At 52.3% G+C, this 25,489-nt stretch overlaps 1 protein-coding gene across 1 annotated transcript in view; it reads right to left on the reverse strand.

Moving 5' to 3' along the window:
* Positions 1–9: 9 nt before the first annotated feature.
* The window catches only part of LOC104692504, a 59,478-nt gene continuing 33,998 nt past the window's right edge, over positions 10–25,489 (reverse strand). Inside the window, 47 exon segments of the mRNA XM_039565552.1 lie at positions 10–493; positions 1,167–1,251; positions 1,501–1,576; positions 1,720–1,749; positions 2,164–2,343; positions 2,551–2,733; positions 3,002–3,184; positions 3,392–3,439; positions 3,854–4,033; positions 4,769–4,854; positions 5,383–5,482; positions 5,728–5,919; positions 6,133–6,315; positions 6,810–7,001; positions 7,716–7,898; positions 7,989–8,171; positions 8,353–8,535; positions 9,160–9,339; positions 9,692–9,874; positions 10,364–10,558; positions 11,092–11,177; positions 11,351–11,450; positions 11,611–11,802; positions 11,898–11,984; positions 11,987–12,076; positions 12,430–12,624; positions 13,518–13,603; positions 13,875–13,974; positions 14,220–14,411; positions 14,706–14,924; positions 15,140–15,322; positions 15,499–15,678; positions 15,835–16,017; positions 16,513–16,695; positions 16,807–16,986; positions 17,143–17,325; positions 17,913–18,092; positions 18,712–18,846; positions 21,513–21,536; positions 22,121–22,197; positions 22,528–22,627; positions 22,754–22,942; positions 23,050–23,232; positions 23,651–23,842; positions 23,942–24,024; positions 24,724–24,820; positions 25,243–25,425. Of these exon segments, the coding sequence (XP_039421486.1) occupies positions 1,170–1,251; positions 1,501–1,576; positions 1,720–1,749; positions 2,164–2,343; positions 2,551–2,733; positions 3,002–3,184; positions 3,392–3,439; positions 3,854–4,033; positions 4,769–4,854; positions 5,383–5,482; positions 5,728–5,919; positions 6,133–6,315; positions 6,810–7,001; positions 7,716–7,898; positions 7,989–8,171; positions 8,353–8,535; positions 9,160–9,339; positions 9,692–9,874; positions 10,364–10,558; positions 11,092–11,177; positions 11,351–11,450; positions 11,611–11,802; positions 11,898–11,984; positions 11,987–12,076; positions 12,430–12,624; positions 13,518–13,603; positions 13,875–13,974; positions 14,220–14,411; positions 14,706–14,924; positions 15,140–15,322; positions 15,499–15,678; positions 15,835–16,017; positions 16,513–16,695; positions 16,807–16,986; positions 17,143–17,325; positions 17,913–18,092; positions 18,712–18,846; positions 21,513–21,536; positions 22,121–22,197; positions 22,528–22,627; positions 22,754–22,942; positions 23,050–23,232; positions 23,651–23,842; positions 23,942–24,024; positions 24,724–24,820; positions 25,243–25,425 (6,704 nt within the window). The 3' untranslated portion in view covers positions 10–493; positions 1,167–1,169.

Below are 25,489 nucleotides of genomic sequence, written 5' to 3' on the forward strand. Positions count from 1 at the left end.
GACACAGAATTGTCATCATCAGCTTTTATTAGGTTAAGCATTGGTAAAGGAACACTGCACATAAGCATTTCTGGAAGGAAATAAAGGTGTAAATACAGCTGTAATTAAGATATTAATTAACACATGGTGACTTCCACCCCTGTTTTGGTGGGCACAGGGAGACAGGGAGAGGGGGTTATGGTCAGTACATTACACATGGTTTCTCCCTACCACAGCTTGGGGTTATCCACTTGGTTATCCAGTTTTTTGGGAATAAAGGAAATATTCTTCATCAGGAGCAGTGCACAGAATTCCCTCTGAGGCAGCATCTGCACAGTGTGCAGTCTGAGCCTCATTAGATCCTTACAGAAACTACTGGGAGCAGAAGAGCGTTAAAGATTTACAGTAAAATGCCCTTTTTTTGGCCAAAGAATTCCAGTCTCCACGTGAGCAGCACTTCCTCGCTGCAGGGAAGGAGCCCAGGGCCCGGTTAGCAGCAGCACAGACACCCAGCCTAGGAAAGAGATTATATCCTGGTGTTATCATCAGAGCTTTCCTGTTGTGTAGAGATTCCATCACCGCCCAGAGAGGGAGGAGGGGATTTCTGGGAAATGCTTTGTTTCAAAGAAATCACGGAAAAAACCCAAAAGAGCTATTGTTTGCACATGCCTCTTTGTAGGCAAAGTGCTGCCAACACCGTTGGCTGCAACAGATCCACCACAGAAAGTAGATTCACCTGTAAGTAAAAATACCATTGTAGTAAATGTGAAAGCAATAAAAAACCCCCCAAACCAAGTTCAGTGTCCTTTTCTGACTCTACTACAGCTTTTTCCGTTTTTTCATCATCTGTGCAAATTAAAAGCAGCTTTATGTCAGCAGCAAGGGCTGGTCTGGAAGTCTGACCTGTGCACACCTTCCATCCAGATTATGGAAAAGGAAAGCCACGCATTGAGGGTGGTGTCAGAAAGAAATAGGATGTTTTAAAGCCCCAATATGTTTAAAACGTCTTTTATTCAGCAAAAGAAATTATTCTATCAGAAGATGGAGGGGAAAGAGGTTTCTACTTGAACGACTGTATTAGGAAAATAATGACTGAAGGAGACAATGTAGTCAGCAATGTAAACAAGTGACAATGCAGTTATTGCAGCTGTAACTGATATTTTATGTAGAGGAATAGAAATCCATACCTCCTATGGGAGACATGAGCCTTTCTGTTCAGTTGCTGGGTTCAGGGGGGTTCTGCAATTATAGTTTTCATACGTACGATAATAGCTACGTGAAAAATAAGAGAACAGTGAGTTGCTTTGTAAAAGAACACTCACGTTGGTTTCCTTTAGGAAAGAAAAGCTTGACATAAAATGACATAACCACGCCATGGATTCCCAATTCTATCATTTGCGAGCCTAAGCTGAAGGTAAAAAATTAATAAGGCCTAAGCACACTGAGGCAAATATTTCAAGTGTTATCAAGTGTACAAAGCTTGGGACTTGGCAGCAAATGATAGGAACAAACCAGCCTTACCCTTCCTTCTGCTTGGAAATGATTTTCCAGACAACGCCTGCCCCCAGGAGCAGCACAACTGCCGCGGCTGCCACTCCTGAGGGAGAAGAGCCCGGGTTATTTTCACCGTGTGTGTAAAGCACCCGAAATACACAACAGGGTGTGTGTGCCAGGTAAGCAGAGGGAGCCTGTGCCCCTGAGCCACTGACCTCAAATGCAAAATGTTTGTAAGCTGCTTACCTAGGCCCACTGACCCAGACTTGGGGGATGCTGGAGGGAAGGAAAAACAGAAAAATCAGAAGATTGTTCTACCAAAATACAGCATTTCTCAACTGTCCCTAATTGCTTTACCGACAAACTTTTTAGAATCATGGAATGGTTTGGGTTGAAGGGAGTTTAAAGCTCATCCAGTTCCAGTCCACTGCCATGGGCAGGGACACTTTCCACTATCCCAGGCTGCTCCAAGCCCTGTCCAACCTGGCCTTGGACACTACCAGGGATCCAGGGGCAGCCACAGCTTCCCTGTGCCAGGGTCTCACAAGAGACCCTGCTAAGACCCACAACACCAGATTTCTTAAAACCACACCTTTATACACTTCTTTTTAAACGCAGACAGGTATTTGCATGTTTAAAATGCATTTACATGTTTCTGTTTGATCTTTGCTTCGTTCCAGTTCCACTCACTCAGTTTACAGGCTGGCACGGGAGGGTCCCAGCTGAAATCCTCTTGGCACTGGGTGTGACTGATGCCTTCCAGCATGTAACCATCTTCACATTCAAGAGTAATGTTAGTCCCAGAGCGATAAGTATTTCCTTTAATGGCTCTTTTAACACCTTGGATATCCGGGAATTCACATCTGATCTCTGAAATTGGAAGCAATAGAAGGAGGACATTTAGAGGAAACACAAAATACGTGAAACACAGCTGTGGGTTATTTAGGACATTGCTCTTGAGTTCCGAGTGTAGCCAGGAATGAATTCTTATTCCGCAGGATAATTCCTTTCTTTGTGGCTGCAGAAGTGCCTCAATCCCACGTGAGATTCCAAACAACAAAGGAAGCACAGACTCACCTTTGCACTGAGGGAGGGGCTGGCTCCAGGCTCCCGACACCGTGCAGTTGATGAAAGCATTCCCAACCAGCGAATAACCAGGATCGCAGCTGTAGGATACAGCGGCTCCATAGGGAAAGGTGTCAGAGGTGTTGCCTTTGAGCCTCCCATTGCTGATGTTTGGAGGCTGCAGACATTTCACAACTGGAAAGTCAGGGAGAGACAAACAACAGGATGCTGAAGGAGTGACTGGGACATTGTCCCTCTGCAGCCTTGACTGTTCCCTTTGATTTTCTTCCCCTGGACTCAGCAACTCAGACCCCTGTAACTCTAGCAGGCCTTGGAAAGGCTAAAAACTTGAGCTTGTTCTTGTCACACATTCTGTACCCAGATTTAGACCTTCTACAAACCTTCCCCTAAGGCAAGACTTGTTAAATGTCCTTTGTTCTTAGCTCTCTGCAGCCACACACACCTTGGCAGACCGGAGGGGGATGGCTCCAGGCTCCAGATGGTGTGCAATAAATGGATGCTGTCCCCAGGAGAGAGAAGCCATGCTCACAGATGTAGTTTACAGATGTTCCTGGAGTAAAAACTGCTTTTGCTGGGCCACGGAAAGACCCGTGGGTGATGTCTGCAGGCTTGGAGCAGTGCAGCACTGAAAACAGAGATGTGCAGGTCAAAACAGAGCTCAGAGGGGCAAGAGGGAAATCTTGCAGGGAAGGCTGAATGCTCTCTCCCACAGCGCTGACTCCAACAGCCCTGCCCAGCGCTCTGCAAAGTTCCCTCAGAAACGCAGGACAGGTTGGGAGACGGAGTTAGAGATTAGTAAATCAAATCTCGCCTCTTCAGGTGAGAGACCTACCTGGCTTTGTTGTGGTATCAGGATGGTGATAACGTTCTGCCACTCCATCTAGATGCAGCATTAAGAGTTTAAAAATGTGATTGAGCAAATAAAATGCACAAATTGACCTTCATTCCCCATCATCCTGATGTTATGTTTCCAGGAAAAAATTCACTCCTCTCTGATTGTCAGTGTGCTGAAGCTACCAAATTCCTCACTTCCAGGGAATGAAGAGAATGTGGATTATGGATTGCAACTAGCAGTGTGAGAAAGTGCAAATCGTGCCAATACTTACAGCATTACCCAAGCCCTGGCTCATCTCCTGCATGTGAAGAGAGGCATAAATGAAAGGAAAAATTTCTGCTTTCTCATTAAAGTAGTTGGGGCAAACGGGAAAAATAAAAGCAACTTTGGCTTTGGTGAGTGGGCAGGAGGAACCAGGAGGAATGTGCAATCCTGACAAGCCCAAGTGCTGATTCTTACCCTTCTCACAGACAGGTACGGGTGGGTGCCACCTCCTGTCCCCTCGGCACTGGGAGGTGGAGTGGCCCCGCAAGGTGAAGCCCCTGCGGCACTTAAAGGTGACAGAGTCCTTGTAGGTGTAGCGGGACTTAGGGCCAATCACTCTCCCGTTGTGGATCTGTGGGACTGGGCACACCACCCCTGAAAGAGAAATTGCTATTTAGGGATGCAAAGCCTTGTGATGTTGTAGTTAACACATCCTAAAGTCCATTCTCAGTGTGCTCAGAGGAGTTTCACTGGTACTACTTAGAAGCTCAGAAAAGAATTTCAAGAACTGAGGGGTTTTAGTTCTTTTAGGTGCTGTAAGGGTACCACAGTGTTATTTATATAAACATAGTTTTGTGCCTATAAACAGAATGGTACAAATACAGTCTAATAAATACATGAAATGGGGTAGAAATCTGTCAGTACTGTCATTCTCACGAATGCTTTACTGTCCCAACCTCGTGCTTTCCAAAGCAATTCCATCTGAAGGAAAGACTAATTGCAATGATCAACCCCTGCAAAACATCCCTGTGCTTTGGGTAACAGTACAGGATTTGGAAGATTCCACTTCAATCTTACTCAAAATCCCTCTCTTCTACTACAAAACACTTTTCTTCCTTGATTTCTTATGTATGCTTGTGAAACAAAAGGGACAAGTCCCTGCAGGCATGTCACAGCTCTCCAGTCTGCATTGCTGTGACAGATCAAAAGCTTACATCTGGAAGATTTTTAGAAGAAACCAAACATGCAAGCATAAAAAAAACTGTCCCAGAGGAGTATTATACTTTAATAGTATTATTCCTCTAGTTCTATTTATTTAAAGGAAATGCTTTTTCATTTCAAGGACTTAATTTGGGAATTCTGGCCCCAATCTAGTGGTGACCTACTTACTCTGACAGGTGGGAGGCGAACCAGTCCATGCAACATCTCGTCCCGAAACCTCACATCTCCTGTGGGACTGTCCAACCAGTCTGTACCTGGAGGCACAGAGAGAGAAATATCAGCTCATACCAAGTCCTTCAGCTTGGATTTTGCACTCCCCAGAGGATTCTTTCTGCAGCCTCCTGATTCCAGCTGATCACCAAGGTCCCTCTGCTGGTTTGACACATGGGAATGAAGGACACCAAGTTCCTTCTTCCCAGATCCAGGAGGAGCAACACTGGTCCCAAAAACGCTGGGTTAGGTTGGTCAGGTGCTAAATCAGGACCCAACTGATTTCCAAAGGCTGGAGCCTCCTTGCAGCACGGGCTTGCTCCCACTCCCAGCTCCTGCTCGAGGCCCTCTGAGAAGGAAAACTGAAACTGGTTTGCAAATTAATCTATTGAGCACATGAGGGAAAAATGAGACAGTTCTCCCTCTCTGGAGCAGGCAACTGTGGCGAAATTAGAACCAAAATTCCAATTCTGGTCTGCTGTGGAAGAACAGATGTGCAGAGGAGCAGGCTCTGATCCTTTACCCAGCACCAAACTCAGACACGGAGTCAGCAAAGGCAGCGTGCGACTCACCCTTCCTCACACGTGTGGCTCACGGTTGACCCAAAAAGGAGATCAGTCAGAACAACAACTCTGCCGTTCTTGGGGGTTTCTGGATATTTACATTGCTTCCCTGGGAAAGAACAAGGCTGAGTTTAAACTCCTCCCTTGCAGTTGTGTAACACACTATGAGAAGGTATCTTAAGGTTCTGTCCATGCTCTGACACCAATAAAGCTGTGATTTTGAAAAGGCCCAAAGCGGCCCAGACCATGTGACAAGTAAAGCCATGTACAAATCTGTTCTTCAAAAATTGCTCTAAGAAACCCACAAAATAGACAATTTCCAACAAGCAACACCAAACTGATGGAGCTATTCACTTGTACAGAACTCTGGGGCTTCAGACCACGTGTGGTTTTGGAGGCAAGTCAGAGTTTGGGGCATTCTGTGGCGTCTCGAGTGTCCCGGCCGGCAGCTGTAGCGCACAGTGTCTCCAACAGCAAATTTCAGCTGAGTTTTGTATTCCTTGGCTAGCTCAGCAAAGGTGAGGTTTGGAGGTGCACCACAGCCACCTATCGGGGAGAAAACATAGGGAGAAATGGGGGTGTCAACGACAAAAGTTGTTTTAAAATGCATTTTGGGTATGTACAGATATAAATTTATGTGCAAAATGGGGAAAAAAAGGGGAGGGTGAAGGATTCAGAATTTTGGGAAGGGTGAGGATGAGTCCTACAGGCAGAAACTCCCAGGCTATCCGTAAGTCCAACCTTAGAACCGCAGTGTACCTGCACACTGAGGGACAGGGAGGCTCCAGTTGCCAGAGTCGGTGCAGTAGATGGATGCCGCTCCCAGCAGGCTGTAGCCAGGGTCACAGCTGTAGTTCACAACCATCCCAGCGGGGAACACCTCCAAGTCCTGGCTGTCGTGGTTTCCTTTGTCAATATTTGGAGGTGAAGGGCATTGCAGCACTAAAGAGAGAGGACAAAACAGAACTGAGAAAAGGGCAAGGCCGAGATGCTGGGACAGGCTGGGGAAGTTGGGGTTGTTCAGGCTGGAGAGGAGAAGGCTCTGGGGAGATCTTAGATCCCGGACTTTGGACAAGGGTCTGAAGGGACAGGACAAGGGGGATGGCTTCCCAGTGCCAGAGGGCAGGGCTGGATGGGAGATTGGGAAGTAATTCCTCTCTGTGCGGGTGGGGAGACCCTGTGAGGGTGCCCAGAGCTGCTGTGGCTGTGCCGCCCCTGGACATGTTTGGAGCGGCCTGGGATGGTGGAAGGTGTCCCTTCCATGGCAGGGGTTGAGATGAGCTGATTTTACACTTCTTTCACCCAGTGTCATAGGAGAAGAGTCACTGTTTTCAGGAGTCTGCCCAAACCCTCCAGAGGAGGGAGCAGTAAAGGAGAAATCACAAGGCTTCATCGCACAACAACTTAAACAAATTAGAAGCATCTGCAAAACTTACGTTTGCAAAACTCCTGGGCTTCAGACCACGTTAGGTTTTCAAGACATGTGATGGTTGGTGATATCTGTGGCTGCTGCACGTATCCAGGCCGACAAGTGTAGTTCACAGTCATCCCAACAGGAAACTCAGTCTGATTTTTATATTCCTCACTTAGCTCAGCAAATAACATCGGTGTTGGTGTGCCACAACCGGCTGCCAAGAAACAAAATGGGCATGAGAACTATGTCCTTGGCTGTGAAATGCAGCTAAAGAGAAACAGGTGCTTTGATAGGCACTGCTGAACTCCAAGTTATTAATATATCTTCTGTGTAGTCTGCATCAAGTAGCACTCAGCATGTAAGGACACAGGCACCGATTTATATGCTCTTAAAAAAAACCCTAAATAAAACAATGCCCCCCCAAATATGGCCAGCATGGTGCCTTCACACATCTTTGGGCTGTAGAGCACAGAAATCTTTAATTTCAGTATTTAGAGCACCCAAGCCTGCCTCCTTTTGGGAAACTTGAGCAATGCCACCAGCTTATTCCCAGTGCCACCAAAGTGAGCACAGCTCCTGTGTGTGGCTCCCCCTGTACCATGCAATCCTGCAGGCTGGCAGGTTTGCCTGATCCAGGCTGAGCCTGGCACGGGACAGATGCTGAGCCCGGCATGGGATGGATGCTGAGCCTGGCACGGGATGGATGCTGAGCCCAGCACTGGATGGATGCTGAGCCTGGCACGGGATGGATGCTGAGCCCGGCACGGGATGGATGCTGAGCCTGGCACGGGATGGATGCTGAGCCTGGCACGGGATGGATGCTGAGCCTGGCATGGGATGGATGCTGAGCCTGGCACGGGATGGATGCTGAGCCCGGCACGGGATGGATGCTGAGCCCGGCACGGGATGGATGCTGAGCCAGCCCCACCTGCGCAGCGTGGATAGGGAAGGCTCCAGTTGCCCCAGGCCGTGCAGAGGATGGAGGGGTCCCCGAGCAGGGAGAAGCCGGGCTGGCAGCTGTAGCTCACGGAGGTGCCGCTGGTGAAATTTGTCCCCGGCTCGGCGCTGAGCGTGGCGTGGGCGATGACGGGGGGCGGCGGGCAGAGCGGCACTGCAGGCAGGAGCAGAGAGCAGAGTTTTAGGGATTTTACCTGGAGGTGGATCACCTGTACCACAGCAAAGCCTGTCACACCTGGCTCACCTGGATGGCAGGTGGGGACCGTGGGCACCCAGCGGCTGTCGGGCTGGCACTTGGCCCTGCGGCTGCCCCTCAGCACAAAGCCTGGGTGGCACTGGAAGGTGATGTTGTCCCCAGGGCGGTACACGTCCCTCTGGCCTTCAGCCACCTCTCCATCCTTGATGCTGGGGCTGGTGCAGGTGATCACTGGGAGGGAAAAGCAGCAGAGCTCGGGCTGGGGAAGCAGCTGCCAGAGCTGAGGGGTCCCCTTTGGGTTGGCGAGGTCACAGTTCAGGGGAGGCACTGTGGTCACTGTGATCACTACAGTGATCATCCACCTACTGCAGCGACTCCCTTTCCACTGTGGGTAACAGCATTTACAGCTCACCTTCACACCGGGGGTAAGGGATGCTCCAGGATCCCGATGGCAAACAGGAAACCGTGGTTTTCCCAGTGAGGACGTACCCCGGGTCACAGTAGTACTTCACTGACATTCCAGGGATGAACTCCTTCACACCTTTGCTGTCGTGCTGGCCATTTCTGATATTTGGAGGGGAACGACACGGCAGCACTGCAAGGAGGGGGAAAAGTCCCAGCTAGCCAAGAGCTGGTACCACAAACTCCCCGTGGTAAGGCAGCCTTTTAACTTTGTTGTTTCCCATTAACTTCTGCCCAAGAGCTACAAGGGCTGTCACTGAATGGTATTTCCATCTACCCTCTCTTACCTTCCAGCTTTCATGTTTTCTGAGCTTATTGACATGAAAATGATAGTTTCTCACTACTTAGGCAGCTACAGTGGTTTGTTTCCATCTGTGGCCCTAACAGCTTGCTCTGGTTTTTCTGGGGTTTTGAATGATATCGGGCACCAGCCTGGCTCCTTGGATTTTGAGGATTCACTTAAAGAGCCCTCCATTTAACAAGGGTCTGAATCACAGAATCATTTAGGTTGGAGAAGCCCACCACTACCCCATGTGCCCTAGTGCCACATCCACATGTCTTTTAAATCCCTCCAGGGATGGTGCCAGATGATGCCCACACCTCCCTGGGCAGCCTCTTCCGGGGTTTGAATGGGGATTATGAGGATGGAAGGACAGATATGTGCAAGTTTTTCCTTTCCAGTCCTTGAGAGCAGCCCCTTTACCTCCACACAGGGGTTCAGAAATCAGCTCCCACCCTGCCCCTCCTCTGCACTTACGCTTCTCACAGGTGGGGACAGGAGGGTCCCACTTGCCCCCAAACTTGCACTGAGACTCTTGAGAGCCCTTCAAGGCATAACCAAAGTTGCACTCGAAGACAACGATGTCCTCCAGGCTGTAGGTGGTCTCCAACCCAGCCACTTTTCCATTCTTGATCTCTGGCCGGGTGCAGCCAATTGCTGGAAGGGAAGAGCACGAGGATGTGAGGAGCTGGGGATGTGAAACCCATCCTGGCTGTGGAGGGACACTGGGCAGGGACAGCACCTGCTGCTGAGCCTTGCCATCACTGTCACGGGCATTTCAACATTACTGACTCTTGTTCTTACACAAAGTATCATTGTTCAGCTCTTCCTGAGCGTTTGAGCTCAGTGGGGACAGAAAGGGAAACCCAGAGAGGCACATGGGGCTCCTCCTGCCCGTGGCACCTCTGGTCTCTGCCTCTCCCTGGAGATTTGATCTGCAGCGATCAAACAAAGAGCCAGGAAGGAGGAAAGAGCCCAGGGACAGGCAGAGGAAGTCACACAAACACACCTTGGCAGCGGGGCTGGGGCCGGCTCCAGGTTCCCGCGGCCGTGCAGCGGATGGAGGCGTTCCCGACCAGGGAGTACCCCTCGGTGCAGGTGTACAGCACCACCGAGCCCAGCCCGTGCCTGTCCCCGGGGCTGGCACCGTGCTGCCCGTTGGCGATGCTCGGCGGGGCAGGGCACCTCACCTCTGCCAGGGACAAGGAAAGGCGGGTGAGAAACAGGGACAGGGCAAGGAAAACAGCAAAAATCCAACCTTCTGAAAGCAAAGGAGGGAGACAAGTGTAAGCAGTCAGGAGAAGGTGATATGTAACTTCTCCAGGACCTTTGCTTAGCTCTGTTCTCAATCAGAGGCCAACATCCTGGGCTTTTAGAGCTTTGACAAAAGTAATACATCAAATTAAAATGTAATGAAGACTGAAGTAATAATTGGACTTCCCCATCAGCATCAAGAAGGAAAAAATGTTACACTAAGGCACTACCCAAATATGCATTTTATGCCTAGGAAAAAGATAAAAAATGCATTGTAAATTCTTCGAGTTGCTTTGAACACTGACGTTAACTGCTGTGAATAAATATCAGTCGTGTGAGCTGTCGGCGGGTGCAGGTCCCAGCACAGCCGTGGCTGTCCCTTGTGCCGGTGACAGCCCGGGATCGGGGGGCACACCCAGAGCTGTACCTTGGCACCGCGGCGCTGCCCCGCTCCACGAGCCGCGCTGCCCGTCCGCAGAGCTGCAGGACAGGGAGGCGTCCCCGGCCAGGGACAGCCCCGAGGCACAGCTGTAGGTGACCACGTCCCCGAAGGAGAAGGTGTCCCTGGAGCTCCCGTTGTGTGTCCCGTGGGGGATGGCCGGAGGGGGATCACAGGTGATGCCTGTGGGGAGTACAAGGGGACGTTCAGCACTGCCCAGGGGCTGCAGGGCACACACACTGCCCAGGAAGGGCACTGATGGAGAGGAAGCCACCTCAGCAGTGACACAATGACCCGAATTCTCCAGGAACGAACTTTGCACGCAAAAAATCACATGTGGGAGGGAAAATCTGTGCCCTCCTGTGAGTCACTTCCTTGCTGCCCGTGTCTGGAGTGCTGGGACCATTCTCACCTCCCTTCCTGTAACCATTGGTGACACAGAGAGAGACTGACCACACCATTCCTACGAATGCCCCCCGAGAAATACTTACCCAGTAATAGGGAGTTTAAAATAGTAATGTTTCCTCCCTGTTTGGACCAGAATAAGTAAAAGACCTTTGAAAACATTTTCAGAAGCATCCACAACAAAATGAAAAGGAAGGATTTTACACATTCAGTGACTTTAGAAATCTTTTGTAATAAAACCTTTGGCTTGAAAGCAGTTCCACATTATCTCACAAACCATCTCCAAGGGCCTGTTGTGGTGGCCTACTTACGTTGGCAGACAGGAGCATCCCCACTCCACGAGACACCTGTGCCAGAGACCTCACAAGTTCTCTGGGAGCCTCCAACCAACTTGTACCTGGACCACACAGAAGGATTAATTAATTTAACAGTGAGATTTCTTGGCTTGAGATTTCTTTACAACCCTTGCAAGTGGCAGCCAAGAGCTCTGACTTGGGAACTGGGTTGTGTAAAGCTGAAAATCCACTTCACTCTCACCTGGCAGCTGAACTGAAGCAGAGCAAGACTCACCCTTTGTTGCAAGTGTAATTAATTTTGGACCCGAAGAAGAGATCTGTCAGGACAACAGCTCTGCCGTTCGCTGGGTTCCCTGGGTTGGGACACTGCTTCCCTGGAAGGGAACACCAGCCTCTGGTAGCCCTAAGCTGCTGCTCACATCCCAGCCAGGGATGTCACCACAGAGAGCAGGCAAGAAAACCCACAAAGCTGGGAAAACGTGGGAAACCAGCCCAGCCTGACACTGCAGTTTTTCCAGCACTTGTAGGACGTACTTTTACAGAACTCCAGCGCTGCAGACCACACCTGGTTCCTGAGGCAGGTGATGGCTGGTGACATCCCCGGGAGCTGGGTGTACCCCGGCCGGCACACGTACTCCACCCTGCTCCCCTCGGGAAACACTGTCTGGTTCCTGTAGGGCTCCTTCAGCTCGGCAAAGCCCAGCCTGGCAGGGGCTCTGCAGCCAGCTGCCAGGAGAGAGAACCAGCCCGGGTGTTAAAGAGCCAAGAAGAGGCAGATTTGGGAGAGCAGGGGATGGCTAACACCCTGTTGGGACACTTGCCCTGCTCGCAGACCGGCACAGGTGGCTCCCAGGCGTTGTTTGGTTGGCACTGGACCTCTCTGTGGCCACGTAGGGCATAGCCCGGTCACACTCAAAGGTCACGGTGTCCCTGTGTGTGTAGGCAGCCCTGGGAGCCACGATCCTCCCATTCTGGATCTGTGGGACAGGACAACTCGCCACTGAAAAAAGAGAGGTGCAGCTGCTCAGAACAGGCCCTCAGGCAGAGCTGTGCAGCTGAGAAGCCACCAAGGGTTGCAGTTTTAAAACACAAGCCTGAAAATCATTTTCCTAGAGATTATGTTGTGCCTGCACCCAGCAATATCAAGCATCTCCAAGGGGAAAGGGGATCCTGGGACAGCAGGGTGACCCTCCAGCCTCCCCTACTCTGCCTGGCCTCAGCTGCACCTCAGGCCCTGAAAATCCTGGGGCAAGAATTCCAGCTGGCTGGAGTTTCCCAGTCTTTCCCAACATGAAGCAGCAGTGCTGGGAGGATTGCTGGGGGTCCCTGCACCCACAGGCAGCCCAGCCCCACCTCCACACGCCGGCAGGGGCTCGCTCCACACGCCGTTCTTGCCGTCGCGGGTGGTGCAGTGGATGGAGGGCTCCCCGTGCAGCGGGAAGCCGGGGTTGCAGGTGTACTTCACCGAGGTGCCGTAGTGGAACTCGCTCAGCAGCGTGCCCGTGTGCTTCCCGTTGGGGATGTCCGGAGGTGGCATGCAAGGGATGCCTGCAGAGGGGCAGAACAAGGCTTCTCAATTCAACAGCAGCACCAAATGCTGGAAATCCCTCGGTCTGTGGGGCACAAACACTTGTTCTAAAGATGGAGTACAGTGACCTCCCAGGCAAGACCTTGTTGGCAGCAGGATCCCACCTCCCTGGCAGGGAGAAGGCAGAGCAGTAATCAAACCTCTGTGGAGGAAACACCTGCATGCTTTGTATTTTCTACACCTTAAGGAATAAGAAAGCAAATACTTGTTTTGCATCACTTGTGTAAAATCCTGGTGCCAAGACATGGAGCAGGCACAGTCCGTGTGTCACCTGTGGTTCACACCTCCCTGAAGAATCTGGGAAATGTTTTAAGACCCAGAATGTACCAGCAAATGTTTCTTTCTTTGTATGAAACTGTCCCCTAATCGGCCACATTGCTTGACCAGCAGAGAAACACCCAGGTGGAATTGCTGAGGAGCAGCACAGCAGCTCTTGAGCATTCACCAGTGCTTGGAGAGCAGGAGCAAGCCCACAGTTTGGGATTTGGGGATTCACTGCTGTCGCTCCTTAGGACTGACCCTTGGTCTCTGTGGGTCTGACAAAACAACCCCTAAGCTGAACATGTTTTCCCTTCCTCTCCTGCAATGGGTTCGTGGTGTCAGTCAGCAGCAGGATACTCAAGCACTGCTGGAAAAGCTCCAGCTGAGACATTGCTTTCCATAATCCGTTAAGCTTTGGGATCTTGTACCTTTTCCCAGACTGCTTTCTTATGACTTCCAAACCTTCTGATGATTTTCCTGCCCACAGAGCAGAGAAATTGCCTGTGAAAGCTCTGACTGGAAAGATGTGGCAGTCTCTGCTGGAAAATATTTCCCAGATCCATGCAAATCCCCGGAGCCATGAGCTACTTACGCTGACAGAAGGGAACGTCACCGCTCCATGCAACTTGCTCCCCAGCGATCTCACAGCGTCTGCTGGACTGTCCAATTAACCTGTGCCTGGTGTTAAAAGGATTGGTCATTCATCCCAAGCCATTCCATTCGGAGTTATTTCTCCTCCCAGCCACCTGGGATGTGGGATCAGCCCTGCTGGCAGCAGAGCTGTGGCCCTGAAGGAGAGGTTCTTTCCTCCATTTCACAGTATTTGTATGTACAGACACAACAGTGAGCACCTTCTGTGCTCTGTAGGTACAGAGCCATTTACTGGGAGTGAATGAACAGGAGTTAAAAAAGGGGCACTTACCTAATCCACCTCTAAAGCAGGACTTACCCTTCCTCACAGCCGTAGACCACTGTAGACCCAAACTGGAGATCTGCCAGGGAAATGATCTTCCCATTCATAGGCTCACGAGGGTGACTGCACTTTTTCCCTGGGGGAGGAAAACACCCTTGTTTTAGGCTCCTGTCTCTCTGTAGCACAGTACAACAGATGTAATTATTCCTCCAGTCACCTGCCCACATTCCCAGTTACCCCCAACACGGGTTTCTAATAGCAGAGAGTTACATGGCTTTACTAGTCACATATTCAGAATAACATTGAGGTTTTGGCAGCATGGACAGAACCTGGGACCTGTTCCTCCTGCAACAATGGACACCAAATCAAGGAGTTATTCACTTTCACAGAACTCTAGTGCTTCTGACCACACTCCGCTCTCAAGGCATGTAATAGTAGGTGACATTCTTGGGACTTTAGCATATCCAGGGCGGCAAGTGTATTGCACAGTCTTCCCAACAGAAAAATCAATGGCATTTCTATGCTCCGCATTTAGCTCAGCAAACTGTAACCTTGGGGGAGCATCACAAGCACCTATTGAGAGAGAAAAGAGACATGAGGACCAGGAAGGACAGGCACGTCGGGGACAAGAGCACAAAGAGCACTGTTAGGAGGAAAGGGGTTTGGTTTGCCTTGCAAAAATGTTTATTTTGGTTAATAGAGCCATTAATCAACACAAGATATTTTCCAAAAGGATTGCAGAGGATTAGGTTCTTATTCCCAGGGTAGGCTTAAATCTTCCCCTCAAAGGGTTTAACAACATTTTTTAAATGGGGTTAGGGGACATAAAATAGCAGTGTACCCTGAGGCAGCTACATCATGATTTACCTGGAGACCTGTTTAAGGAGTTCTGGTAGTGCAGTGGTCTGTCACACACAGGAGCAGGGGGCTGCCAGCTGCCATCCTCCTGGCAGGACACCCTGGCACTGCCCTGCAGGCTGTACCCATCGTGGCACTGAAATGTCACCGTTTGCCCAGGAGCAGAGAGAAGTCCGTGACCATCGATTTGCCTTCCATTGGCTACGTTTGGATTGATGCAGACAGTCACTGGCAATGAGGGTGTGCAGGAGGAGTCAGAGCAAAAGAAAACACAAAACCACAGGCTGTTAATATTGCAACAACAAACTCAGCATGATGTCCACACAAACCTCCCCAGCCGTAGGAAGGCTTGACATTAATTGATTCCATTATACACTTTACATGGAATTAACCCTCTTGCAGGATCTGAGAGTTTGTCCCGAGGGGACAGAGCCCGGACTCACCTTCACAGCGAGGGCGGGGCTGGCTCCAGTTCCCCGATGCTCTGCAGGACACAGCGGGATTTCCGACCAGGTAATAGCCGGGATTGCAGGAGTACATTACAGACATTCCAGCGGTAAAAAACGCTTTGCCCTGGCCGTTGTGGTTTCCATTGGCGACCTCCGGAGGCATCGGGCACGGCCGGACTGCGAGAGGGAGATGGGAAATACAGCTCAGCGAGAGAACAGGGAGCAAGGGGAAGGCAGCCAGAGTGATGCTGCACAGATGGGTTAAATCCCTGCCTCATGCCCTGTTCCTGCCCACAGAGAGCCCCTGCCAGGCAGGGCAGCCCTGGGGAAGCAGCAGCAGCACCCACACTCACCCCTCTGGCACACGAGCACCGGCGGGTCCCAGGTGCCCCCGGGCTGGCACCGAGCCTCGTAGGTGTCCTCTGTGGTGTAACTGGCATCACAGGAAAAGTGGAGAGTGTCTCCAGCTCTGTAGGTGCTCTGCACGTTGTAGACCTTCCCATTCTGCACCTCGGGTACCTGACAGCCGATCGCTGTGGGAACAGTGACAGCAGCCTTCAAACCTCACTGCATGGGCCAGAGCCTGCACACACAGAGCCTCCCCTCTGCTCACTGCCGTAAGCTCTGATCCTACAGCACACCCAGCACCCTTCCTGCCAGCCCATCCCGGGAGTGAAGCATCCACACACCTTGACAGCGGGGCAGGGGCCGGCTCCACAGCCCACTGTCCGTGCAGGTGATGGACACATTCCCGAGCAGCTCAAAGCCCTCCTTGCAGCTGTAGGACACGGTCACTCCCCGGGAAAACTTGTCCGAGGACTGTCCACTGTGCAGCCCATTGGCGATGCTTGGTGGCCGAGGACATGTCACCTCTGCAGAGGGAGGGGAAAAGCTCATGAGAGTTTGGGAGAGGTGATTTCAGAGAGCCAGCTCAGCCCCACCCTCCAGCATGTCAGACTTTGGGAGGACAGAGGGCTCGAACTGCAGGTACTGCCAGGTCCATCCTGACAGCAGCCTTTGGGTTGTCTCTCCTGCGATTTTTCTGAACAGAGAGTATTGAAATGATTCATAAAAACCCAGCTGGTCTCCCCCTAAAAGCTGTGTCCCAACCCATGCCCGTGCCTGGTCCCAGCACTGTCACCATCCAGCTCTCCATGGACATGCTGGAGCCAGGCTGGAGCACAGGGAGGACGGTGCTGCCTCTGGATTCATGGATCTTAGCTAATTGTTTAAATATTAGAAACCCGTATATTTCATTAAAATGGAATTCAGTCTCTCACTGAAGGTCGCAGTGGCAATGGTGAGGGTGTCCCCTGTGCTCAGAGCACACTGAGAGTTTGTCCCGAGGGGACAGAGTCCGGACTCACCTTCACAGCGAGGGCGGGGCTGGCTCCAGTTCCCCGATGCTCTGCAGGACACAGCGGCATTTCCGACGAGGATATAGCCGGGATTGCAGGAGTACCTTACAGACATCCCCATGGTGAAACCTGCTTTGCCGTGGCCGTTGTGGTTTCCATTGGCGACCTCCGGAGGCATCGGGCACGGCCGGACTGCGAGAGGGAGATGGGAAATTTAGCTCAGCGAGTGAACAGGGAGCAAGGGGAAGGCAGCCAGAGTGATGCTGCACGGATGGGTTAAATCCCAGCAGCACCCACACTCACCCCTCTGGCACACGAGCACCGGCGGGTCCCAGGTGCCCCCGGGCTGGCACCGAGCCTCGTAGGTGTCCTCTGCGGCATAACCAGGCAGACAGTCAAAGTGGAGAGTGTCTCCAGCTCTGTAGGTGCTCTGCACGTTGTAGACCTTCCCATTCTGCACCTCGGGTACCTGACAGCCGATCGCTGTGGGAACAGTGACAGCAGCCTTCAAACCTCACTGCATGGGCCAGAGCCTGCACACACAGAGCCTCCCCTCTGCTCACTGCCATAAGCTCTGATCCTACAGCACACCCAGCACCCTTCCTGCCAGCCCATCCCGGGAGTGAAGCATCCACACACCTTGACAGCGGGGCAGGGGCCGGCTCCACAGCCCGCTGTCCGTGCAGGTGATGGTCACATTCCCGAGCAGCTCAAAGCCCTCCTTGCAGCTGTAGGACACGGTCACTCCCCGGGAAAACTTGTCCGAGGACTGTCCACTGTGCAGCCCATTGGCGATGCTTGGTGGCCGAGGACATGTCACCTCTGCAGAGGGAAAGGAGGAGTCCTGCGGGTGAGCTCTTTGCTAGTTTGGGTGCTGCTGGGCCAGCTTGGGTAAAGTCAGAGTGATATCCCGAATTCTGCTCTGCGTTCCATTTGCTGGATCAAGGCTTTAGTTCTCTAAAGGTGCAGCTGCACCTGGAAGAAATTGCTGGCAGTAATGGCAGTCCCGACAGGACAACGGGCACATCACAGGGTTTGGCAGGGATCCACACGGACGTGGAAGCAGCAAGAGCAGTGAGAAGCTGTGATTACTTCCCGTTCCTCAGTGAAGGTGAAAATGCCCCACATCTGCCCGGGAGCAGAGTGACAGGAATCCCGCCAGGATTCAGATCCTGCCATCCCACGGGGTTAACTTCTCCCCATCCCTCTCGGAGCCCCAGACAGGGCACAGCCATCCCCATGTCCCACCCCAGCGTGTTTCTGTCTCTGCCAGCCACGCTGGCAGCACTTTGGTTGGGAAGGGAAGCCAGGACAGATCCATCCCGGCTCTGCCTTCCCACTGAATCTGAGAGGACAGAAGAGGGAGCTTTCCCCGCGGCCGCCACTGCTCACACCCCCGGGACGCTCACCCTTTTTGCACTGAGGCAGAGGGGGGTTCCACTTGGAGTCATCTCCGCAGGTGCTGCTGCGGGGGCCCTGCAGGGTGTACCCCGGCTTGCAGGTGAAGGTCACGGTGTCCCGTCTGTTGTAGTAATAGCGGACAGGGTACACCCTCCCATACGGGACCAGTGGGGACCGGCACCGGGCAGCTGGGGAAGGGAAAGGAAATGTTTACCGACACAGCTCCCGGGGGTTCCTGCCGTGATGGAGGGCGTCCGTGCAGCCTGGTGCCCGGCAGCAGTGGGGTGCACTGCAGGCTGCAGCTGGGGCGGGGGTCCCTGGGGCTGCAGGACCCTCCCTGTGCTCCTGGGGGACCCCGCGGCTTCCTCAGCTGCCAAAAATCTGCGTGTCCAGGATCTCATGTCAACCACCCAGCGAGGTCCTGGCCGTTCTGCAGGCTCTGAAGCCCATCCTAAGGGCCCAATCCTGCCCAGGAAAACATTGGCAGGGCAGTCCAGGACCGACCCAACAGCAGTGCAGGGATTTGTGCTGCCAGGAGCACACGGCTGTGCCAGGGAGCTGGGTGGGGGTGCCCAGCCTGGGCTGGGGGTGCCATTCCCAGGCCACGGACGTGTGGCTCTGGTGCTGTCCCAGAGGGTCTCTGTCATCAGCAGAGGAGCTCGGAGGCTCCGTGATGCCGAGCTCCACCTGGGACCGGCGCAGGGCTTCCGTTTTCCCCCGCAGGGAAAAGCACAGGGATCAGCGATGAAGTAGAGGAGGGCCGTGGGAGGAAGGCCCCAGAGGAGCAGAGCTGCTGGTCTGCCTTACCTTGAGCCCCGGACGCGGTGCCGAGGAGCAGAGCGGAGCTGCCCAGCAGGCAGAGGGTGAAGGCGAGCACCATCCCCGGCACAGACGGCGGCTCCCGGGGGCACGGGGCAGATATGGGCATCCCAGTTCCCCCCACTGCCCCCGTGTGCGGAACGAGACGCTGCTGAGGGACTTCCCAGGGCTGTGGGACAGGAACCTGCGGGCTCCCCAGCACACGCAGGCCCAGCCAGCACCCCCGGGGAGGCTGCAGGTGCCTCACGCTGCTGCTGCTGCTGGTTTTGGTAAAGGAGGATGTGGAAAGAGGGGTGAAAAAGGGGCGAGTGTGAGCAGAGGCGCTGTAGCTGCCCTGTGCCCACGGTGCAGAGCGTCCTCCCTTAGCAAAAGTGGCCCAAGCTCTGTCCCAGGTCCCCAGGTGGCGGCACCTAAAGGGACACGGCACAATTCAGCTGCCCAGGTATGGGATGGGCAGAGTGGGGCATTCCCTCCTCCCATAAAAATGGGCCCCAAATCCTCCTGACCTGATCCTGGGCTCATCCCTCACCACTGGCAGGAAGAATTAAACTCCCCAGACAGGACTTTGTGCTGAAGGAGCAGCCCCAGCAGCTCCAGCTCCCCACCTCACACAGGTGACACTTTCTGAGCCTCAAACAAACAGCGAGACAAGAACTGCTCGAGTCCTTTTATCCCTTTTATTGACAGAGAGCTTCCAATGCTTACAAATCCAACATTCACACTTCAGAATTGCACTGGGTCGTTTGCACTCAGATTATAAAGTAGAATTATGTACAATTGATTGCAAATACAGTAAATAAACCCTCTCCATGGTAAATCTTGGTGACCACACCTGTAAAGCTCTGTCACAGCATTCACAATTCCTTTCATTTGGTTGTGGGGAGATAATTCCAAGCTGATCCCCAAATCACATGCTAAATCATTTGAAAAAAAAAAATCACTTTAGAATATGCAGTAGGAGTAAATGTGCTGGGATTAAAATAGCAAAGCCAAGCACAACCCAGAGCTGTGAGGCTTTAGGTTGTGTCTGGTCCGTTTAGTCACTCCCGTGGCTTATGGTAAGAGAGAAATAAAAATAACCAGCAATGTGCAAGTGCTTGTTCTGCAAGGCTGAAGAAACAGGATCTGCAGTGGCCCTGTGACAGCTGAACAGGACAGTGCTCTGCTGGGAAGGGAGAACTTTGGGGTGTGTTTGGAACAAGGCTGACGTGTGGATGGAAATGGTTATTTGTGGGTTTCCTCCTTATCAGAGGAATGTTCCTGCTAGCAGGAAGGCACTGGGGAAAATGGAGAAACCAAAGGCCTGTAGTAGACACATTCTGGATGGTTCCTGTTCCCAAGTGCGCATCATGAGGAGCTCCCAGATGGGTGATTTACCTCTGCAGCACACAAAACCCCAAACCTCAACATTTTGCTTTACCAGCAGCTAAAATTCTGAGTGTGTCAGGCTTAAACAGTCAAAATTCCACCACTGTGTTGTTTTCCTTCTAAAAAGGAAACCTTCTAATCTTAACTCCAGTTTATGACACCCCTTCAGCTTATTCAGTGATCCTTTAGCCAGGCTGAGTTACAAGCAGGAAAGGATCCCAATGCCTCAGCATGGCCTTTCCATCAGCCACACAAATCCTGGGCATTTTGTCCACATGGCTCCTCCCTCACCTCTCTCTGTGCTCACACGCCGTCCTCAGCACAACCACGACTGGGTCAGGTCAGGCAGGATGAAAACAAAGTACCCAAAAGCTGTGGGGTTGGTGTCCTGTTCCCCACAGAGGACAGGGGATCCCATCAAGGATTTGGCTTGATGTCCATCTGCACCTACTTGGGATCAGAGCAAGAGCCGTCCCCCAGCCCTGCCCTGAGCAGAGCAAGAGCCCAAAATCCTGCTGGACAAGGTGGTGTTCGGTCAAAGGCTGGACTCGATGACCCTGGAGGTCTTTCCCAACCTTGAGCACTGTGTGGCTTTCCGTGCTGTCAGTACTCAGAGATAAGGCCGGACTCGCGCATCCTCCTTGGATCGAAGCAAGCACAGATCACTCTCAGGAGGACGTTCCCTGCTGATCCTTCAGCAGGGGCTGCACTTCCCACCTCAGGACACTTCAGGGACCCCCGAGTCCTGACCAGCCCCAGGCCCAGCGTGCCCTCAGTGGTGCTGAGGAGCCCAACACGTGTGGCACCCAAAGCGCAGGGATTTCTCGAGCTCCCTCTCTTGCAGCGTGAAGGCCTTTGGCATCTCTGTGACTTCACACAGGCATAAGGGCCCTGATTTCTGGGCAGCATGGTGGCAGGGAGCTTCCAAACCATTCCAGCCCTACACAGCACTGCGAGGGTTTCCTGGCTGGGCTTTGCCAGCCGAGGGTGGGCGGTTGCTGCTTCAAGGCCACTTTCACAGGAGGGAAAAGCAGAGCACTGGGAGCACTGGGATCAAGTCCAACGTGTCTACAGGTGCCTTCTCACTGCGCCCCTTCCCTCACCTAGATGTTCATAACCAGCATTGCCAGGAGGAAGGGGAGGATTCCTACAAGACACAAAGAAGAAGTTTCGGTCTTTTCCCTCCCTGGTCCCCTTTAGCTCCCCCTTCCCTTTCACATCCTGATTTAAAGCACCAACAACACCAAGATGAGCACAGACTGCAGCTTTGAAGCCGATTTCAAGCAGAACACACAGGACACAATAACAAAGGCAGGCAGGAGCTGGGTAAGGGAGGGGCTCAGGAATCCAGAATGTCAGAATATGTCGAGTTGGAAAGACCCACAAAGATCAAGTCCAACCCCTGGCTCTCCACTACTCACCAACAATGATCGTGTTCGCTCCACCTGGAAAGGAAATGAGACAAAACATGAAACTCTGCGCCCATCCAGCACAGCAATTCATGAACTACACAATGTGCAGCGTCTCAGACTGGAGCCAGTGCACATGGAAAACATCAGCAACACACAGAACGGGACCCCTGCACAGCCCAGCTCCACAGGTTAAAAGCCAGATGGATTTATTGCAGGATCTCCCCATGGAATAAATCACTGAGGTGCCCAGTCAGGCCAGAAGAAACATTTCGTAACACCCAATTTCAGCGTTACACCAAACTGAGTGAACAGTTCTCACATCTGATTATCTTCATCTCTCCCTGGTACTGGAGACAGAAAGCTTTCCTCTTGTGAAGGTTTTCCCCCTAATTTCTGCTCTTGCCTTGCTCTTTCTCTTTTGTCAGAATGATTCCTGAATTGTACAAGAGTATTGCACCTGAGGCCTCCCAGCCTGAGTTAGGATTGAAATGCTGATTTTTACAGCTGGTTGATAAAGAAGCACAGGTAGGAGCAGCCCAAGGCCACCAGCAAGGCAGCTCCACCAGAGCAGTGCCAGCTGCTGTTTAATGACTCTGTGCAGGGATTGTCCCTCTTACAGTATGGAGGTGCTGGATCCCAATCGACTCCATCTCCTGCTACCACACATGTGGCAGAAGACTGCTTCAATTTGTACCTAAGGAAAGAGAAGAAGTTTAGTACTTTGCAGAAGATGACCCAGCAGGGTTTTTCCCCACGCTCCCCACCACTGCACACAGGCAAGGGATTAACCAGAACTGTCCCGCTGTGAAATGGGACCTGGCCACAGCAAAGCCACTGAATGAGGGCGCTCATAGGAGCCAGGCTGGAGCAGCTCAGTGCTGTTTGTCACCCAACACACGTGTGTTGCCACACTGAGGCCCAAAATACAGGGTTTCACTGGAGAATTGCACAGGAGGGATGGTGCTGCCTGTGATCCCAGTCCCAGCCCCCCGAGCCGGTCCCTACTGAGCAGGGATCCACTCACGGAGGGTTGCAGGTGAATGTCACAACTCCTTCAAACGGGAAAGTCTTGGCATTTCCGACCACATTCCCGTGCTCTACCCTGGGAGCAGAGCACTGCTGTCCTGGAGGAAAAGAAAACAGCACGGGAATTACTTCAAACCTGGATATGGACATGACCCAAATTTCAAAGGGACACCCCAAGCATGTCCAGACCCCTCCCACTGTCAGGATGAAGTGGAGATGCTCACGGGTACAGGATGGTGGGTTTGCAGCAGACCAGGATGCGTTCCTCTGACAGGTGACAGCAGAGGAACTTCCAGGCGCTAGCTCGAAGCCCGGCTTGCAGTGATACATCACTTTCGTCCCGAAAGCAGAGCTCTCACCCACTGCCGTTGTTGGGGAGGCAAAAGGGAATTCTGGGGGACGGCCACAGCGGACTAAAGGGAGACAAACACAGGGCTGGTTACAGAAGATGCCCAAAGGCCTGGACTAACAACAGTGAACTGCAGCTTTGGAGCACAGAAATAAATTTGTCTGTGCTCACTTTCATCACAGGTTGGCAGAGGTGGTGTCCAGGTGCTGTTTGCATCACAGGTAACAGCGCTGCTGCCTTTCATGGAATAGCCAGGATTGCACTCAAAGCTCACTTGATCTCCATACATGTACTCAGATCTGAAGCCAGATAACTTTTTCCCATTTGTCACTTCTGGATTTTCACATTTGACTTCTGGAAGTGAAGATAAGACAATAAGAATATTTATTACATTATTACCAGAGATGCGACGCGAGAAGCTTGCTGGGAGAATCACAGAATGGTCTGGGTTGGAAGATTTTCCGGTTCCAACCCCCTGCCATGGGCAGGATGTCACCTACTAGATCAGAACTGTCACTTTGACACGGGCAAGTCCCCAGTGGAGCGAGAGAACAGAGACATCATTAAGAACCTCTGAGCACTTCATTTCTCATTTGCAGAAGCCCTGGGCATGGGCAGGGAGAGGGAGCTTTCTGTGGGCTGAAGAATCTAGTAAACCAAGCCCTGCCTCTGACCACAACCTGGCAGCCCACTGCTGGGAATCCTTTCAGGCTCAAATCCACCTTCTCCTATTTGGCAGCCCATCAGGAAAGCACATTTAACATTTATTTACCTTTGCATTCAGGGGCTGGACCGCTCCAGACTCCCTGGAAGTTCCTACCACTGTTACAGAAGATTGTGGCTTCTCCAATAAGAGATAAACCTTTGTTGCAGCTGTATCTTACAGCCATGCCAAAGGCAAACTCTTCATTCTCGCTGAGGAGATGCCCATTCTTAATTGCAGGCGGTGGTGGGCAGAGAATAACTGCAGGGGAAGGAAACGGTAAGAAATGAAAGAACATTTCCATCATGTAGGTTTAGCTTTGAGGAAGAGACGTCCATAAACCAGTTAAGATCTGCTTACTCTCACAGGATGGAACAGCACTCCAAGAAACTTTCCCATTTCTCACCACACACTCTGCAGACGGTGGCCCAACCAGTCGGTACCTGAGGAAAGGAAAGGTGCAATCTCTCTGAAAAAAGTGAAAAACCCTCGGGAGCTTGAGGAAGTTGAAGAGTTTCTAATTGTATTCTCTGGAGGAGGGGAACCCTAGGGTGTAATCAGCTGGCTCTCCTATAAAATATGATTTTGTCCACACCTAAAGAAATGTAATATATGACGAAGTTGAAGGAAATACTTGCAATGGGTGGATACAAACTCACAGGACCACGAGCAGGACCTCCTCTCACCCTGAGTCTGTTCAGTCCCGTCCGTGCAGCAGTACACCCAAACAGGAATTTATCTTCTGAGCAGATTCAGGTGTCACCGCTCTTCCTGAAGGCCTCTCCTTCCCTCTCACCCTGCTCCGGGCATCCCCAGGACACCACAGCCCTTTTTTCCGCAAGCCCTCGGCTACCACGCAGGCAGCCTGACTCACCCTGACACACCCCTCAATTACTAATGAGCAGCCACAGGAAACGAGCACAATTCTTTGCAAAGCAGCTAACAACCAACCTGCAAAGTCCACACGAGGGCCCAGAAAATTGTTTGGTTTGACAGCAAATCAGGGGGACAGCCCGACCCCCGTGGTCCCTGATCTGAACACCTGAGAGCCAAGGAGCAGCCCCCAGCACTCAGAGCCTCTGAGTGTCCTCTGGCTGCTGTCACCCAGCCTCGACCCAGCGGCAGCCCGGGGTGACACCTACCCAGCGTGACAGGTGAAGGTCACGGTGGCCCCAAAGAGCAGGTCGGTCCTGGCGTGAAAGTTGCCATTCTCAATGTGCGGTTGCCCGCAGGACTTTCCTGAAAGGACAAGTGCTCGGCATTGGCTTTGCTTTATAGGATCAGAGTGGAATGCAGGTGACAGCAGATGTTCAGTGTCATTGCAGAATAGGTGACCTGATTATCAGGTCCCTGACTGCCCTCAGAGCCAAGTGCCAGCACTTGCAGAAGAGATACAAGATCCACGTTAACTTATGAGGAACTGAAAGAAAAGCAAGTAACAGCAAAGACAGAGCTGAGGACAAGTGAGAAAAAAGCTGGGGTTTATGTGCTTACCCAGAAAGGACAGAGAGAGAACCCATGGGCTCGGGACAAACGTCTTGGTCCATGGGAAAACAGCGTGAAGGGGATGGGAACAGGAAGAGACCCACCCACCCAATTCTGAGCCCTGAAGGGGCTTGGGGTGCTGCAAGGGATGTGCTCTCCCCAGTCCCGGAACCCACTGGTGCAGAAGGCGGAATTCCTCGACCAGGAGTTGGCGAGACAGGTGACATAGGGGGACTCCTCGCCGTTCCTCACGTAGCCCGGGCGGCACCTGTACTTCACCACGGCCCCCTCGGGGTAGGACTGCTCGAGGGGCGTGATCGGCTCCGCAAAGACGATCCTGGGCGGCTGCGAGCAGACACCTGCGGGCAGAAGGGTGATGACGGCGGGGCCGCGCAGCCGCTGCCCCATCCCCGTTTCCCCGCG

Source organism: Corvus cornix, chromosome 26, assembly GCF_000738735.6.
Source record: "Corvus cornix cornix isolate S_Up_H32 chromosome 26, ASM73873v5, whole genome shotgun sequence".
Lineage (NCBI taxonomy): Eukaryota > Metazoa > Chordata > Aves > Passeriformes > Corvidae > Corvus > Corvus cornix.